The sequence below is a fragment of the Hirundo rustica genome, chromosome 8, assembly GCF_015227805.2.
Source record: "Hirundo rustica isolate bHirRus1 chromosome 8, bHirRus1.pri.v3, whole genome shotgun sequence".
Taxonomy (NCBI): Eukaryota; Metazoa; Chordata; class Aves; order Passeriformes; family Hirundinidae; genus Hirundo; species Hirundo rustica.
This window is the reverse complement of record NC_053457.1, coordinates 11,835,534-11,852,155: the sequence shown is the minus strand read 5'-3', so window position 1 is coordinate 11,852,155 and position 16,622 is coordinate 11,835,534. Positions and strand designations below refer to the sequence as shown.

The 16,622-nt window shown below is 39.3% G+C and overlaps 2 protein-coding genes and 1 long non-coding RNA gene across 3 annotated transcripts in view; 2 read left to right on the top strand and 1 right to left on the bottom strand.

Annotated features, from left to right (window-relative positions):
• The window catches only part of LOC120755544 (uncharacterized), a 90,295-nt gene extending 82,447 nt beyond the window's left edge, over positions 1-7,848 (top strand). Inside the window, exon 3 of the long non-coding RNA XR_005701815.2 lies at positions 6,500-7,848. This is a non-coding gene — a long non-coding RNA (uncharacterized LOC120755544). The remainder of the gene's footprint in view (positions 1-6,499) is intronic.
• Positions 1-16,622, bottom strand: part of ZCCHC24 (zinc finger CCHC-type containing 24) — a 107,723-nt gene that overhangs the window by 79,346 nt on the left and 11,755 nt on the right. Inside the window, exon 2 of the mRNA XM_040070564.2 lies at positions 11,729-11,929. Coding sequence (XP_039926498.1) covers positions 11,729-11,929 — 201 coding nt within the window. The remainder of the gene's footprint in view (positions 1-11,728; positions 11,930-16,622) is intronic.
• Positions 15,594-16,622, top strand: part of ANXA11 (annexin A11) — a 70,516-nt gene continuing 69,487 nt past the window's right edge. Inside the window, exon 1 of the mRNA XM_040070561.2 lies at positions 15,594-15,636. The gene's annotated coding sequence lies outside the window, so the exon portion shown is untranslated. The remainder of the gene's footprint in view (positions 15,637-16,622) is intronic.

Sequence of the window (16,622 nt, the reverse complement as noted above, 5' to 3'; positions counted from 1 at the left end):
GTCCCTCCCAGTGCAGCACATCTGGCTCCCAGCCCTCGAGCCACGCTATCTAGTCAGACAGCCTCATCTTCTATGGGATCTAAGAAAATGAGGAGACTCTAAGTATCATTTGGGTCTGGGTCACACTGAGAAAGGGGGATTGACAAGAAGCTTCTGGTCACATTTTAGAAGATCAGATGAGTCTAGGATAAGGAATCTAGCAAAATTACAAAATGGTAAAAAGCTGAGAGGGCAGTGTGATTACAGATACTGGAGAAAAGCTGAAAGGAAAAAAGCTGGAGAAAAACATAGAAGTCAGGCTTTGGACACTTGGCTGCAAGTCATCTCAAGAAAACTTCATATAGCATTGAGACTGGTCTTTATCCCCTCTTGAGGGCTTCACCTACACATTTGAGAACCATGTGACATCACATAGGATACAGCTGTGTAATATACTCAAATTAGCTAAAAATTGGTAAAGTTTTGAGTCACTATTGCAAAAATGACTGGCATGCTGTAAAACCACAGTATGGTTAGCTTCATATGTGTAACAGCACTCTCTGCTACCTCAGGAGCCATGGATACCACCTTTCCTAAGAAAGGTACATGGCAGATGATATGCAGGTAAATATGTTTTTCCCATCACCCACCTCAGGATAGGGATGAGGCCCTTTGTTTATACAACTAATTCTTTTCAAGGAAACTGGACAGCTAATGGGCTTGATTTGATTTTCCTCTTTCCCATGATTTGTGCAAACACTTTGACCAGTGGCAAGTGCAGCACAAAGGCCACTGCAATCATTCTGGTGCTGGTTTGTACATAAAGTGTACAGAGAATACGGCCTTGGGACAGCTGACATAACAGGATGATTTTTTTCATGACTTTTGGGAAAGCTTATGGAGACAGCAGTGAAGTTTGTCTTTTTATTGTAATCTATTAAATCTCCTTAAGTAGAGTTTACAAAAGTCTGTTTTAAGTAGCAGAACTCCAACTTGCTATAGAAGAAATAGAAAAAAGAGGAAATAGAAATGCAGGTCTGAAATATGCAGGTGTTACATTTTGTTTTTTAAAACTATTTAAATCAAAGCCACCTTTCTACTTAAATGATGAATCTTCTTTGAGCTTTTAAGAAAGCCCTCTTGTTTGCCATTTATTTGAAAGAAGCCTTTCTCTTCCCTATTTTTTTCTCTTCTACTTTTTTCAACTGTGTAATCAGGAGTTTGGGAAGAAGAAAAATACAACTTCTATATAAAATCATCTCAGAAACTATCTGTACTCTCATGAAGCATTGTGAGGGTCTCCTTTCCTTGAATTTTAATGCTGGCAGGGCAGCGTTTGGGAGGGCTGAGTGTGCACCTGGGCTGGGTGTTCTTGGCTGCCCGGTGGTGTGGGCAGCCTGGCTCAGGTGCAAGTGTTCATTTGCCTGGGCGGTTGCAGAGTTTTAACTATAGCTGCACACCTGCAGTGTGGTTTGAAATTAGAAATGGACTTGAAACCACTATTTTGTATGTGAAACCTTCGAGCCTGGGAAGTTTTCAGGGTTACTCTGAACTCATTTCCAAGATTATAGCTTGAGACTGTGTCGAAGACCAGTTGAAATGTGTTGTTTCTCTCCAAAATGAAAAAAATAATTACTTTTAGGGCTCAATAATGCAGAGTATCTCAGAAGGTGCTGCTCTACTCCTATGTACATTCGGCACAGTCAGGGAATGAGTTAGAAACAAAGAGTAGCAAGTTTCTTGTGGAAAATCAGTCAGAAATCTGAGGATAAATTAGTTATCAAGATTATGTCATTTCCAAAATGTCTGCTGTTGCTGCTAAAATCCCCAAATGTTTCAACTTAAGTGCCTGTATATGGGCTTTATTGCTTTAGCTAATAGTTTGGCACTGACCAGGCTCTGAAATAAAAGTCTTATTCTTGGTTTTCTCTAATTACTATACAAACATTTTAGCTTTCCTGCCAAATGAAGGACATTTGGGGAAAAAAAAAAAAAGTCTTAAAACTTTTTCTTTTTTTTTTGTCTTTAAAAAAAAAGCTTCTACACACCTGCGAAACACCTCTTTACATAACAATGTCCTATCAGTAACATGACTGATAAATTATAGTATAAAATAGGCAGTGTTAAGGAATGAAGTTTACACTATGTTTAGCCCAAGCCTCAGGTCTATGAAGCTGATATTCCCTGTCTCAGCACAGCACAATCTTTGTGGGATTATCTACAATCCTTCCAGGCACAGATGACAATAGTACCTCAGAAACTCTTTTCACATCTCATAGTAGACCTTTCTATAGCTATGAAAGGAGGCATACCCAAAAATATAAGGCTCCTTCTACATTTATTGATACAAGCCAGATACAGTAGAATACCACCAGGATTTTGCTATACCAGGGAAATGGAATAGGGATTAACTTCCATTTAGTATCTTAATTTCTTGAGGGAAGTGATACAATTGGGAGGGACAGGCAGGATTGCCCGGTAGGTGCTGGCAGCAGGGAAATGAGAGGGGGCCCCTGGCTTGGATTTGTGCCATCACAGTCCAGTGACTGTCCTGGGACAACCAGGAAAGCGAGGAAGGGCTGAGCTGCCACTGTTGGCTGTTGCCAGCAGAAACTGCTGATCTGCCTTTAGCCATTTGCTCTCGTTCACTGCTTTTGCTGTTTGCCAGCTTCCTCCTCTGCACAGTAACTTCAAAGGAAAAGGGAGGGAGAGACACAGCAGTTGACACCCCTGACAGTCACTTTCTCCTGGACAGCCAGAGCATTTCCCATTTCCATGACACCTTCCTAGCCTCTGCTCAGACCTTGAAGACCTTCCGGAGTTTGGCACATCAGAAAACGCATTTTCATTTTTGAGAAACAGGGAAAGCAGGTTCTGTTCAAACTGGGAGAGGGAGATGAAATATTTACACATTTGGCAGATGTGAAAATTTCTGAAATTTCAAACCAGAAACACTAAGATACAAATGTTCATTTTGGGTAACAACAAATTCCGAACAAATTCTTGCAAAACAAGTTCAAACCTTTGAAAAGTGTAAAGCTTCCACTTCAGGTGTTTGCTTCAACTTTTGCTTTTTTAGCTGAACAACTTGTTGAAACATATCTTCCTAGAGAAAATCCCTTCGGAAAAAAAAGTTATTGATTCATTTTTTAAATATAGATCAAATGAAGCCACCTTTTTACAGAAAGTGTTTGTGCATAGACATTTTGACAGGTGGTAAGTTTAGGGGATCCTTTTTTTTTTGTATTTGATGTAATAAATGTCTGTTTGCTTCTACTTTTATGCTTTAGCAGTATTGTATTTTGCAAGAGTATTTTCTTTAAAAGCACAGCAAGGAAGGCTTATAGTAGATATTGGGGCTGCAAGACAGATCTTGAAGAACTGTGATATTTTATTGCAAAGTAAGAAAATTTAGTTAATTTTCATAAATCACCCTATGATTAAATTTGATGGGGGCACTGGGAAGTCACCAAGTCCAACCTCCTGGACCAACACTGAGTTCAGGTGAGGTTCACTCTGACTTTGTCCAGTCAGATCTCGAACGCTTCCGAGCATGAATAGAAATTCCACAGCCTGTATTTCACACTAAACCAAAATACTTTTATGAAGTGAGAAAAAATGATTTACTTAATTTTCCATGATTTACTTCTTATCGGCGCGAATGAGGAATTGATAAACTAGTGTGGTTTGACCTGGTAGTTCTCTCTTTACCTTATCTATAAATCAGTTTGTGGAGGGCTGGAAACCACACCTTACCCTCCCCCTCAAGTGGAATGCTCTCAGTACTAATTTCAAAGCTAAACACCTAATTATGGTTTATCAGGAGTTTTACTGCAAACTAAGCAAATACTAAATTGTTAGTAAACAGAGCTCATATTTAGACCAGTGCAAAAGCTATGTTCACTCTTCTTCAAAGGAGTTTATCAAAGTCTCTCAGTGACTTGCTCAGGATTTGGATCTGGTTTATTGTGCATGGGTTTTAAATATAAATTATGTGTGTTTAAGATAGTGAATTGTAATATTTGCACACAAATATGCAATAACAGAAACACGAGGCTGGGAGGTGCTTTGGGATGTTCTCACTTGTCCCTGGACAGGATCACCAGCACAAATTTTGCTTTACGTTTACCCACACTGTTCTAAAAGTCCTCCAATGATCAAGAGAACTCTATTTGAAGGCCTTGCAGTTAGACCAGCCTAGCTGAAGTCAAGTACTGGATTCATTAGCTGTGGCTGTGCAAAATAAACTGCACCCTTCATGTGAGGCTTTCTACATATTTGCAAGTTTTTAATGTGACTTTTTGTGGGAACAAGCAACACTGGTTCTTCAGCCTTTCAACACAAGTCATGTTTCAGAGACCCCAAACTGATTTTTCTCCTCTCCACTTTACCCCAAATTTCTGTGCCCACCCTGGAGCCAGAGGAGGCTTTATCGGTGCTGAAATTTTATTCAGTTTAAATGCCAGGTATCCTTACGGTTTTGCATTTAAGCTATTCTTTTCCTGATATCTACCTTGTTGCTAGTTGCCAGTTGGCTTGAAATTATCTAGATAGTGAATATGCAAATGAGATTCAAAGGTGAATTAAAAGTAGTTGGAAAATCTCAATGAAATGAAATCCCATTCTGTGGTGGATGATCCAACACCTGTCACACAGCCCATGGGTAACTATCACACAGGACCTGGGGCTCCACTCCAAGGCCACTGCAAAGACCATTGCTCTCTTAGAGTATTTGCCTTTATCACCTCTATTTGACTGCATTTCCCACAGGGATAAAAAAAACCTGTTTGAACTTGTATTAGTATATAAAGCCTGAACCGCAGTAATACCGGCTTAGTCATGGGCCTGAAGGAGGAGCTTGGTTTGGCTGGACTTCCAGACTTTTGGGAATGTAATGTCAAGTAGTGTGCTAGACAGGAAAGGGGCACAGACACAGTTTGCTAGGTATTTTCTGTTTTCTTTTTCACCATCTGACTCTTCTTACTTTGGTATGTAAGGGTTCAGGATCTTCTTTTCAAGCACACCGTTTATCAAAACACTGGGCACCAATGCCACATACTATAGACACAGCTTTAAAACAAGAACTTTGGGAACATGCTCCCAAAACGGGGCTCTTCAGATCCCCTCTACTCATGTACAGCTGTCTGAATTATCTGATAAATGGTTTGAATCCATGACATGCACAGCTTATTGAGAATTTCCAAAACAGTGCACAGTGGGTATTCTTTGATCTTTCAGACTCTTAAACAGCTTACATTTTCAGAGGTAAGATGGATGTGACCAATTTATAGCCCACTACACTTTGGTTACAAGATTTCTGCAAGTCTTTGTAACAAAAGTAAAAATTATCTGAAAAAATATATTCAGCTAATCTCAGAAATGCTGAGAAAACTTGGCAGAGCTAAGTTCAAGCGTATCAGAACAAAAAGTAACAGCCTGCAATAAATTTTGTAGTACATTTAATATCACGGAGTTGTCAAAGTGGGTCCATTGTGACAAAAAAACAAAACAAAACTCTTAGCCAAGTCTAAATCATCTACAATAGTTTAATGCAGGTTCTCAATGAAAAAATAGGAATAAATGAAATTAGCATGTTGTGTATAAAGAGGACTTTTCAGAGCCTCACATTCACCCAGTATCTTGTAACGTGGAATTTTAGTATGTGCATAAGGATTTGCAGAATGAACAGCAAAAAGCTACAATTTCTTATAGAACTAAATGTAGGTGAAGAAATATGCACTACACAAAATGGAACATGTACCTAAACGGATCTCAGAGCTAGAGAATGAAGGGGGGCTAGACATACGGACTTTTCTTCTGGAGTGTCCCACATAGTTTGAAAATAATTATATATGGCAGAGATTTAACACCTTTTTCCTCCTTGTAATACAGGTGAACAGGTTCTCTCTCAGCACTGATCTTACACCAGTGCAACTGCACCAGGTGTAAGTTTAGCTGTTGTTTTCCTTTATTATGTGTCCCATATTTTCATCTTTACCTCTGCAAGAAGAACACTAACTTTGGTGGTTCAAATACTGCTTTATTTATATCAGGGGTACTTCAGTAACTCTCTAGGCTGACAGAATTGGAGCACAAATAGGAGAGGCCTGTATAGCACCAGATTAAATGATCAGAAACTACTGTGAAACCTGAAAAGTTGAGCCCATACAGGGTGTCAGATTCCTCCAAGAATGGGGAGATTAACCTCTCATCCTGTAACTGAGTAACAATAATGATATTTACTCAGTTCAATTGAGAAAATACACATTTATCTGGAGGCTGTCACGCAATATCCAAGTAACCTACTATAAAATGTAAAATGTAGCAAGTGTTAAAAACATTTTCAGAGTGAATGTTAGGATTTTCTAAGGTCTGTGATCTTCTTTAATTCCAGAGCTCTTTGATATCTCACCTTTACTTTAAAAGGAAGATAAATTCCAAGAAGTTTGTGGGTTTTTTAAAAAAAATTAAGATTTCTGAGCTAAAAACCAGAAAGTTAAATTTTTTTTCAACTTTGTAGAGACGCTGGTTTGCTCCTCATTGCCATCTTAGTCAGCCTTCGGTACCTGAAGAAATCACAGCTGTGAATTCCTTGGATGTTCTGCACTTTGTGATCCTTGCACAACCATAAGGCACAAGACAAATCAGATGAACGTTTCAGGCGTGAGGGCTGCTGCAGTCTCGCAGCCAAAGCGCTGCCTGCAGAGAGATCCAGCGGATCTGACCGCAGGGAGGGACAGCCTCAGGGCAGCGTGATCTGGCAGAGCAGCTATGGGCTAAGAAGAAAGGACTAAACTCAGTTTGACACTGATTTCTTCCACATCCTGCATGAAACCACAAAAGCAAATCTATGCAAACTCAAGCAGCCACAGCAATTACCTACTGCTCCCGTTGACTTGAATTTGTGTTCTCAAGGCACTTCTGTACTGCAGGATCTGCTTCAAAGACCACTGCTGGCGATGGAAAAGACTCTCACTGTTGGCCACGTTGCTATGGACCATGCCAAGCATTTCAGCCACAGATTTAAACATGCAGTGCAAAAAGAGTATAATAGTTTCCCAGACATATATGTCTGCAGCAGTATATCTGTACTTCTGTGAGCATGCACATGGCGTTTTCCTCTGTAAGTACCACACAAAATTGGGAAACACACTGTGCAACGTTCCTCTCTCACCCAGAAACTGGGATAAATAGTGGCAGTGCATGGGAATTTGACTGCAGAACAGCGATATTTGCCCATTTTATCTCCTCACCACATCATCATGAGGTAAGGGTACCTTGCCTGTGCAGAAATTTACAGGAATCATCAGAAAGGTTTTTTCAATGAGCTTGGCACTGGCACAGTGCTTGAATACAGTTAAGACAGAGACACCAGTAGATGGAACTGGCATTGGTAGAAACACCAGGTAGAGCAGTTTGAAAATTCGGAATACAGAGATGCTTTGCTGGAGCTCCCAGCTTGGACTTCTGCTGCTGCTTATTAAATTAACAACTGGAATGACATAAGCAATTAATGACGTCCAGGATTTGTTTATTTACTTTCCTAAGTAGATTTTTGAAAAATGGCAAAGGTTCAATCCCTCAGCAACATATTAGAATGTGAACTAGGTGTTTTATTTACAAATGTCCACATAGACTGTATCTAACACCATTATACTACACTTTTTGCATATTAAACTTATATGATAGGTCTGAGTTTAGGTTGATGACATCATGGAAGAGTAGTCATGTCAATAACATTCTTACAATTTAAAAGAGCAAGATTAATTTTAATAGGCCACACGGTGCAAAGGAACTCACTGTTTATATTTTATAGCATTTAAAAAGAAAGCTGTAGTGATAATGGGTGAAAAGAGACAATGTAACTTTTTTTTAAAAGGTCTTCTAATAATTTCTGCACCTGCTGTATTAAAAAAAAATAAAAAAACCATAAAGGATCATAGATCTTTAATATTACTGGCCCAGAACTCATTGGGTTTTATCCTGGTAAGGGGAAAAAACCCCTATGGTCACCAGGCATAGGTACAGTACCTTTAGGCACACAAATAATATACAAATTTTTGACAGATATATATAGATAGAGATATATAGATATTTATATATCATGCAATCAACCACTAGTAAACCACATAGGAAAAGTACTCTCATTCCTTACCTTCCTTGCTATTTAAAGAGAAAGATCTTGTTTATTTTTATGGCACTGTCAATGATAAATTAAGAGCAGTGCTATATTAAGAACACTGTTTTTAACTTTTATTCTCTACGGGTTTTTCAATTCATTCAAGTCAGTGAGAATTCTATATGTGCAAGAACCATCAGAGAAGTATGAGTAAGATGTTATTGTCTAAGCCACTGAAACTCACAAATTAGTTTTGGAAAAAATGTAGGCATGTTATAAAGATGATACTCCAGATAAGTGCTGGGGTTTTTTGCATAATTATTGCAACAAACAGCTTTTTGCAAATGTAGACAAATTGGAAATGATGAATCATAATCATAACATTGCTCTTATTTCTGGTAGCTTCTTAAGCAGAAAAAAACAATTTCTATCACTATGTATGACACAAACTATATGGTAAATAATAGAAGTCTGCTAAATCCCATTTCAATTTTCAAACAGATAGTTGTGGACACAATATTAGACAAATTGCAGACACCTCAGGTACTTAAAAACTAAAGGTGGCAATTTTTGTTTATAATTATTTAACCTCCTGGAACATGATCATCACTTAAGATACAAATCTGAACTGATACATGCATTTTCATCAGCTTTTACAACAACAGAAAAAGAATAAATCTTTTCAGTGATAGTAACAGGCAGAATTAAGGGAAGATAAGAAGTCCTAAAGTTGTTACACGATTTCTTTGCTATGCAGAAAAAACTTCATAAAACACCCCATTTCAAAATGTGCTTCTTATTAGGCATAAAACAAAACAAAACAAAAAACCTGCATGATTTACTGATACACATTTTGTCCAGATCAGATTAGCTTATCTCTTTTCTCTACTCAGGTTTAAGTTCTTTAAAAATACACAGCTACAGCCCCTTCTTTGGTAGGATTTGCTAAACAACTTTTATTTTTGACAGCACTAGCAAAACTAAGCATCAAAACGTAAGATATTAAGCAGTGCATATAACGTTCAAATTAAGAAATCAGTTATTGTCAAAAGCGGGGATGACAAATGGGGACTTTACGACAAAAGCCTGATCCTGCCATTGGTGCTCCTGTCTTGTGCACAATGTTTGAAAGTTTTGAACACAACTTGTGTACTCAGGGTCATCCTCTTCAGAACTGCCCTCAAACTCAGATACCATAAGGAAAGTGTATATGTTTCTGTGAATGCTTAACTCTGCTTTTTCTTGAGAAAGCACTTGCTGATTAAACCATAAAGCACTTGCCTGTGTTAGAAAAAATCCCCAGTTAAGCAGAATCAATTTCATATCACCTGTCTCTTAAGTAACATAAACAGAAAGGTGCACACAACCTTCAGCAGAAGGCACTGACAAGCTCTCTTCTGGGATGCCACACTCTTGTGCAGTCGTGCATGTGCAAGGGGATGAAAAGCACAAGAGAACAGCAGTGAGAAGGACAGGGGAATGGAGGCACTGTACACTCTCTGTGAAGAAACTGAGAAAACCTGGCTTGGTTAGTCCTACAGAGCGAAGGCTGAGAGAGGATATGATGGAATGCTGAGAGAGGATATGATTGCAGTCTATTAATACATCCTGAGATAAACACCAGAGAGGGATAAGAGCTATTTCAGTGGAGGACAATGTTGGCAGGAGAACAAATGACTCTAAAGTGACCATGAGTTACACTCATCCTAGAAACTGGAAAATTTCTAGTTAGGAGAGGACTGAGGTTCTGGAGCAGCTTGCCACACCAGCAGTAGCAAGGGCAAAATACTGAAATGCTTCCCAAGTAAAACCTGATCAGTTTTCAAAAGGGGCTATGTGATAGGGCTGCCTGTAACCATAGACTGCATGCGGTGAGAGGGCAGATGTTTCCCTGTCCTGTATTCCTTTACTCATTCCTCCCAAACTCACAGGAGAGTCACAGAGTATGCCAGTAGGAAGTCTTTCCATTTCCTGGTTCACAGAGAAATTGAAGACTTTACAAATGAAATCTGAAAAGAAATTACACAGGATGTGCAGTTTAAGAGAATTAATGTTCGTACACGACCCTTAATCATTCAGTTCTCCTGGATTTCTGTGTGTGTCTCTTCAATTTTCACTGACATGTTTAATCCCTAGTGCCTCAAACCATAGAAATACCTATTAAATAAATTTATTTATAAAAAATGCATTACTATTCCAAAACTGATACATTCACATTCATTTGTGTGAGCTGCAGCTTGCACATACTGATTGTCAAGAGACCTGTTGCATTAATTTGGTTTCTCACACAGCATGGCAAAGCACAGTCATCCACCCCAGTTTCTCACTCTGCCACATATTTACTAGTTGGAGTTTCAATCTCTTGTTAAGTAATGTATGCTAGCCATGGTTCTATCTTTACAGTCTTCTAAATTAAGTAGATTAAACACTGAAGTATATAAACCAGAGTACTTTTGATCTCCTAGCAAAGAAAATTTCACTGTTTTTTTCCTAAAGACAATTCTTACTCAACCTAGATCAAAATAAGAACAAGTAAAAATATTTTTAAGTGCCACACCCAGGACTGCAAACATACTTTAATTCCAGAACTTTGATTAGAATTAATGAAAGATATACAGTGAAAGTGGTAAGGTTAGTCTATGCATAACAGCAAGAAGAATACACTCAAAGTTCATCTGATGTTAGACTTGATTTCATGCTGACCTTTTTCTGTTGGAAGATGTTTTTCTGCCTGTATTTTTGTTTATAAATGTCTGATATCCTCAACAGCATATTAACTGTAGTTAATTTTATGCAGATAAATTTTGCTGAAAGTCACACAATAGGAGGCTAGGAGGTTAAAGTCAAATGAAGTGGATGCTGGTAATGTCCACATCTGTGTTTTCAGAGTATTGGCAGCATTTTAATTTCCTTGGGACTTTACATAGGATGTTGTGGAAATTGTGAAAGTTTAAGCCAGCAACACAACTTCATCCAGCTGAAACTGGAGAAAATTAAGAAACCTGGTACACTGTGCTTGGGAGCCTCAGGAAAAAAAATAAATTGTAGACTGGTGAGTGGTTTTAGTGCACACTGGTTTATTACCTCTTCTTGAAGGAAATAAATACTGCCAGCTTTGCCACTACAGAAAAGTTCTAGGAGTCAAAGACCATCACGTTTTGCGAAGTACAGCAAACCTCTTCTCTGTAGGACAAAAAAGCTTTTGCACCCAAAATATCTGGAGCCTGTGTTACTGCAACACTGATTCAAAGTTCTCTTTGAATATAACCATTTCTTCTCCTTTAGCATATGTAACTTGTTACATTAAGTACCATTGCCAAACCGACTACACAGAGTGCTGCCTGACAGAAAATTAGAGCTGCCATTTTCAAAGTTACCAGAATCTACTCAGCCCTGTGCCTAGATTAATGTCCTCTGTAATACTTACAAGGCAAATGAAACTGTGTGCTTCATCCATAGGAATTGTGATAAAGAATAGATTAAAAGAACACATGGCTAGCTTGGCACTTTGTCAAGATACCTCTTCAGTGTTACTCATTCTTAAGAATTTCAGTCAAATTCAGTGTTGCTAAATCAAAGAATGAAGAAAATATTGATGCAGATTTTCCCAGAATATTATGTATTACTTACCTGGGGGCAGTCTTTGATGTAGTGTCCCTTGTTAAAGCAGAGATGGCACAGGTAGTTAGGAGGTGGCCTCTTGCTGGGTTTTCTGGCTTCTGAAGAGAGGGATAGGTCAGAGAAATGCTCGGTGAGGGAGCTTAACCCATCCACAATGTTATTAAGCGAGCCATAAGGTGATGCACTCTTGTAGAGGCTGCTGCTCAGAGCCTGCAAAGGAAAACAAGTAAGTCACATTCAACACAGTACCGTATTAAGGATTGTTCTGAGGGAGATCTGAAGAGGGGGCAGATGAAAACAACAGGGGAAAAAAGTGATTCTGTTTTTTCTTAGGAACATGGCTGCATATTAGAGGGGAGCAATAAGCAGGCTATTAATAAAGAGGTTTCACGATGGCAGTGCAATGGAGCTGGTCACCCCACTGTGGAGGAAACCACTGAGCTCACCATGGTTCTCTTAGTCTGACCTTTCCACTAAGCAAGGATTGCTTTCTTGTGTTTGACCATAATGCATTCATAGCACAGTTAGATTATGCAGGCAAAAAGCTGAAAGAACAACTCACAAAACAGAACCCTTTTGTGTCCTAAACTACTTACGCAAAGAATACTGAAGTCAGGGAAAGGAAAAGAACGCCAAGAAAAATGCAAAGTAACTTCCAATTTCCAATCTGGTTAATCAGACAGTCAACACAGAGTCCCATGTTCAAATAATAACAAGAAGCATTGAGATCTACATCTGGTTTGGATTTTCTAAGGGGGAACCTGCTGTGATTTAAACATTTCCTGATAAACAGTAAATACCTAGGTTTTGTACTTCATCTCAATAGGATCTTCGCTCTCTCAATCTGCAAACCAAAATCAGTAGCTCCTAATTTGCTATTCAGTAGGTTTAGAACAGCAGGAAACCCATCAACACTTAAATAGGTATTCTCCCTAATGGAGATAACAAGGATTAATTCACTTTAACCACTTAAGGTCCAAAAGAAACTGCATGGAGTGGAGTTCAAAAAGAAAATTAAAACTCTTAAAACATTAACATCATAATGAATCACTATAGAAGAAGCACCAACTATTGAGTGTCCTTTCCATCCCCACATTTCACATGGTGTTTCCACCTTAGGTCTGCAATGCTATGCTCATGTAATTCTCCTGCATCAGGGGAATTACTGCTGGCTTATGGGAAAGTGAGGTAAAAAGAGGTCCAATCCGTGCCTCTGTGCTTTAATTCTATTGAATTCAAGTATTTCAATAGGATCTTTATATGTGTTTTCACATGTTTATACAGGTTATATATATTTTGAAGACAGGCACTGAAATTGATTTAGAGTTTGTGCAATAAATCTGAAATTGAAATTAAATAATTTCAGAGATCTCAAACATTTAGGGTGCCTGCACAGTGAGTGTTTTCTGGGTGACAGTTGCATACCAAAAAAATCATACTAAAGCTCTAGGCACAACTATCCCTGAATTCCATCCCAACACGGATGGTGTACACCGTGCAGAAAAATTCAGTCTAATAATCTGCTTCACCCACTTGCACTGTAGTCAAACCCAACAAGCTGAACTCCCCTGACCCCTCTTGCAAAGCTGAAACTGGTGCACAGCAGCAGGATCAATTCAAGATGTCCCAGAGCGGAATCTGACCTCACATGGGACTTCACATATGTCCTGGGACTAAAACATCCTGTGTGGCATAGTTCTGTGCTGTCCAAGATGACGTGGCTGAGAGGACAATCAGCCACTTTGTTTCAGGGGTTAAAGCCACACATTTTAAAAGGAAGAGGTATTTCAAAAATGAAAAAAAAGGTTTTAGCTGCTTTAGCCATCAAGCAACCAAAGCTACCTCCAATGGTCGCTGGAATTTATTTCTAGGATTTATTGGATGCTATTGGAATGAGAAATTCTTGGCATCAAATTTTGAAAAGGAAGGGGAAGTGCTGTGGATGCCAAAATAATATTAATTAAAGGTCTTCAAGAAGTTCTTGTTTCCCTAGGAGCTACTTTCTCTTATATACACTTGGAAAAACATAAAATCCTTCTTTTTAAGAGATCCTCTTGCCAAGAGATTCTTAAAGTACTTCACCTGCATTACACCCATTAGTAACTTTGCAAATTCCTTATTATCTGATGTTATAGAAGGGTGAAAGTATGGACACAGAACGTGTGAAGTTGCAAATTCTTTACCTACTGCCAAAATCTGGAATATCTTCTGGGGATGTAGAATAACTCCTACCCATCAGGAGGTTGCTATTTTTGCTCCCAGGGCCAACTCCGTAACAAACCAAAATATATTTGTCTGCTGCCTATGGTGGGCTTTGAATTGGACATATGGCATGCAGTGATGACTGTTTTCTTTCCTACACATCCTTTACACTGAGCTATTCCCCTCATTAAAAGGGAGCAATTTGGAACCACAGCTGGGTATTATGTAACTCACTCCTCCACCAACCCTTCCTGGCATGTTTCAGGTCAATACTGAAAAACAAGGTGCCTCACTTTGGCAGCAAATCTTCACAAACATTTGTTTCAACTGTGGCAGCCAGAAGCTGTGTCAGAGGCTAGGATCCCATCAGATCATGGGCTGCACTGACACTAAATCATACCTTTAGCAGCCACCAAAGGTTCTGTGGCTCTAAAAGTGGCCACCTGGTTCAGCTGGCAGGGCATTTGTGCAATGCATGCCACAGCTGGACATGGCAAAACGTTCAGGCCACACATGGCACCATGAAACACTTCCCTATAATCATCTTGAGGCCCAGTGTTAAAAAAAGAAGAAACAAATACAACATCCCAGAACATGACAGTAAAGGAGAAGATGGGCATTGCTGATATCATTGGTATCATTGGTACTTTAAAGAACAGTTCATGCCTCTGGAAAATGCCTAGAGGATCCCAAAGTGCAGCCCATCCCTCTGGGTATAGTCAGGCAAACCGATTTAGCAGTTCCTGCCAATCTGACCTGAAAAATGGTCTTAGAGCTGTTTGACTCCAAGTCAATGTGAAAAACACATCAATCTGGCACTTGAAAGTTGCTATAAAGAGCACCAGCACAAATGGTGCTACATCCTGTTTCTAGCTCTGGAAATCTCTGGTTCTTCAGAAAGAGATGCAGAAATAAGCCATTCCCAAAAGCCAAGTTATGTAATAAGGGTGGTGATGGGAAAGTTCATCCTCACCCCTGGAATCAAATAGTGAAAGCTTAGGGCTTGGAATGAATGTGATGAAATGGTGATTGACTCCATTTTGTCACTGTAAAAGACAAAGGGTGAACAAATATTGCTGAGATACATAAAACAGTTTTGGTTTGGTTTTTTGTTTTTTTTTTTTTTTCTTTCTGGGACACTCAGTTGAGCAGAACAGCAATTCAGCCCCTACTAAGTGTTTGCACTGCTGCAAAGAGGATTTTTAAGAAGGGTTTTGAATAAAAACTTTGAATTAGCTTCACACCGAAAGGGGACGTCCAGAGGGGTGATTAGAGTGCCAGGGAGAGTGTTGTGGCCTCAGACAGAAAACAGAGAGGAAGAAATGAAATGCAGTCTGACTCACTCTGGTCTCAAGTGTATTACTACTCATCTGGGAGGTGGCAGGGAGACTGCTCCTCTCACGAATTCCACCAAAAGCAATGACTGCTCTGTGTTCACAATGCAACGCTAGCAAAGCCAACCTATTTCTTTAAATGGTAGACAATAGTACCTCTCAAATAGTCTCATTTTGAGCTAGAACAGGAGAGAAAGGATTTGGCAGTGAAAGGGTTAGTGCTCTCGAGGAGCCCACAGACCACACTGCATGTCCTAATTACAAGGCTCATCAGCCCAGCTGCAATGAATTCAGGATTTCCTTATCTTGCCATACTGGGGGGATGGGGAACCTGGTGGTAAAACTTAGAAACTGCCTTGGTGGGAGGTTCGAGCTGATAATGTAAGTTTGTCTGTTTGTTTGTTTTTTCCTTCCTATGAAACATGTTGATTTAACTGAATGTGAACCAAACTGAAAATCTTGTATCATATTTTTCAAAGGTAACCTTGCTGCTGGGTTGATCTTAAAACTGTATCTGTTGGTGGTGTTGGGAAGCAAAGTTCCCTTTGTTATTTGTTTGTTTAGTGTTTCCAGTTAAAGGGCACGTAATCTATAAGGTTGCAGTGTGGTCCTTTGTGAGAGGCAGCTATTGTCTTCTATAACTTCCTCACTCTGACTTCCAGTAAGGTAGCACAGGACTGACTCAAGAGTTCCAGTATGTAATTCACCTCTAAGATACTCCTAGTTACACGAATGATTGGCTAATGCTTTTGATTCCCTTGGCTGGGTCCCTGCCTTTCAGAAACACCTTTTGGGATTGCTGTGTCAAGTGGTAGAAAAAGAAACCTCGAAACACTGGCTTTATCTCTTCAGTATAATGTTGAGAAGAAAGATAGCTTTTGTGAATATGCAATGAAACATCAAAGCAAATAGAAGCACGTCTTACTTTCCAAATTTCCCTTTGGTAAATGTATAGCTACTGCTTTACCTATAAAGGTATTTTTTCAACATGGACCAGAAAGCACAGAGAGCACAAGAGCCTCTCAATTACGACATGCATGTTTGGGCATCCAGACTAGCTGTTATTAATAAGCAATGGCAACTTGTTTATGTGGAAATGGCATCTTTTTATTAGGCATGGACTGGAAAAGTAGAGGCATATCTGGGAAAACCGGTTTCTGCCCCAAGTTCAGATTGTGGTTGCTGGACCCTTAAGGCAGTGATAAAGATGAACTGGTGAATACCAGTTACATAAAGCTAGAATGACTCATGCTGGTTGATGGGGGCTGTATCTGGCCAGTGCATCTGTTTGATGCTCTACAAGTTAGTATGATTTGAGCTTATGGTTCTCTCCGCATTTGTAGTAATTACACACACTGGTGAAGTCC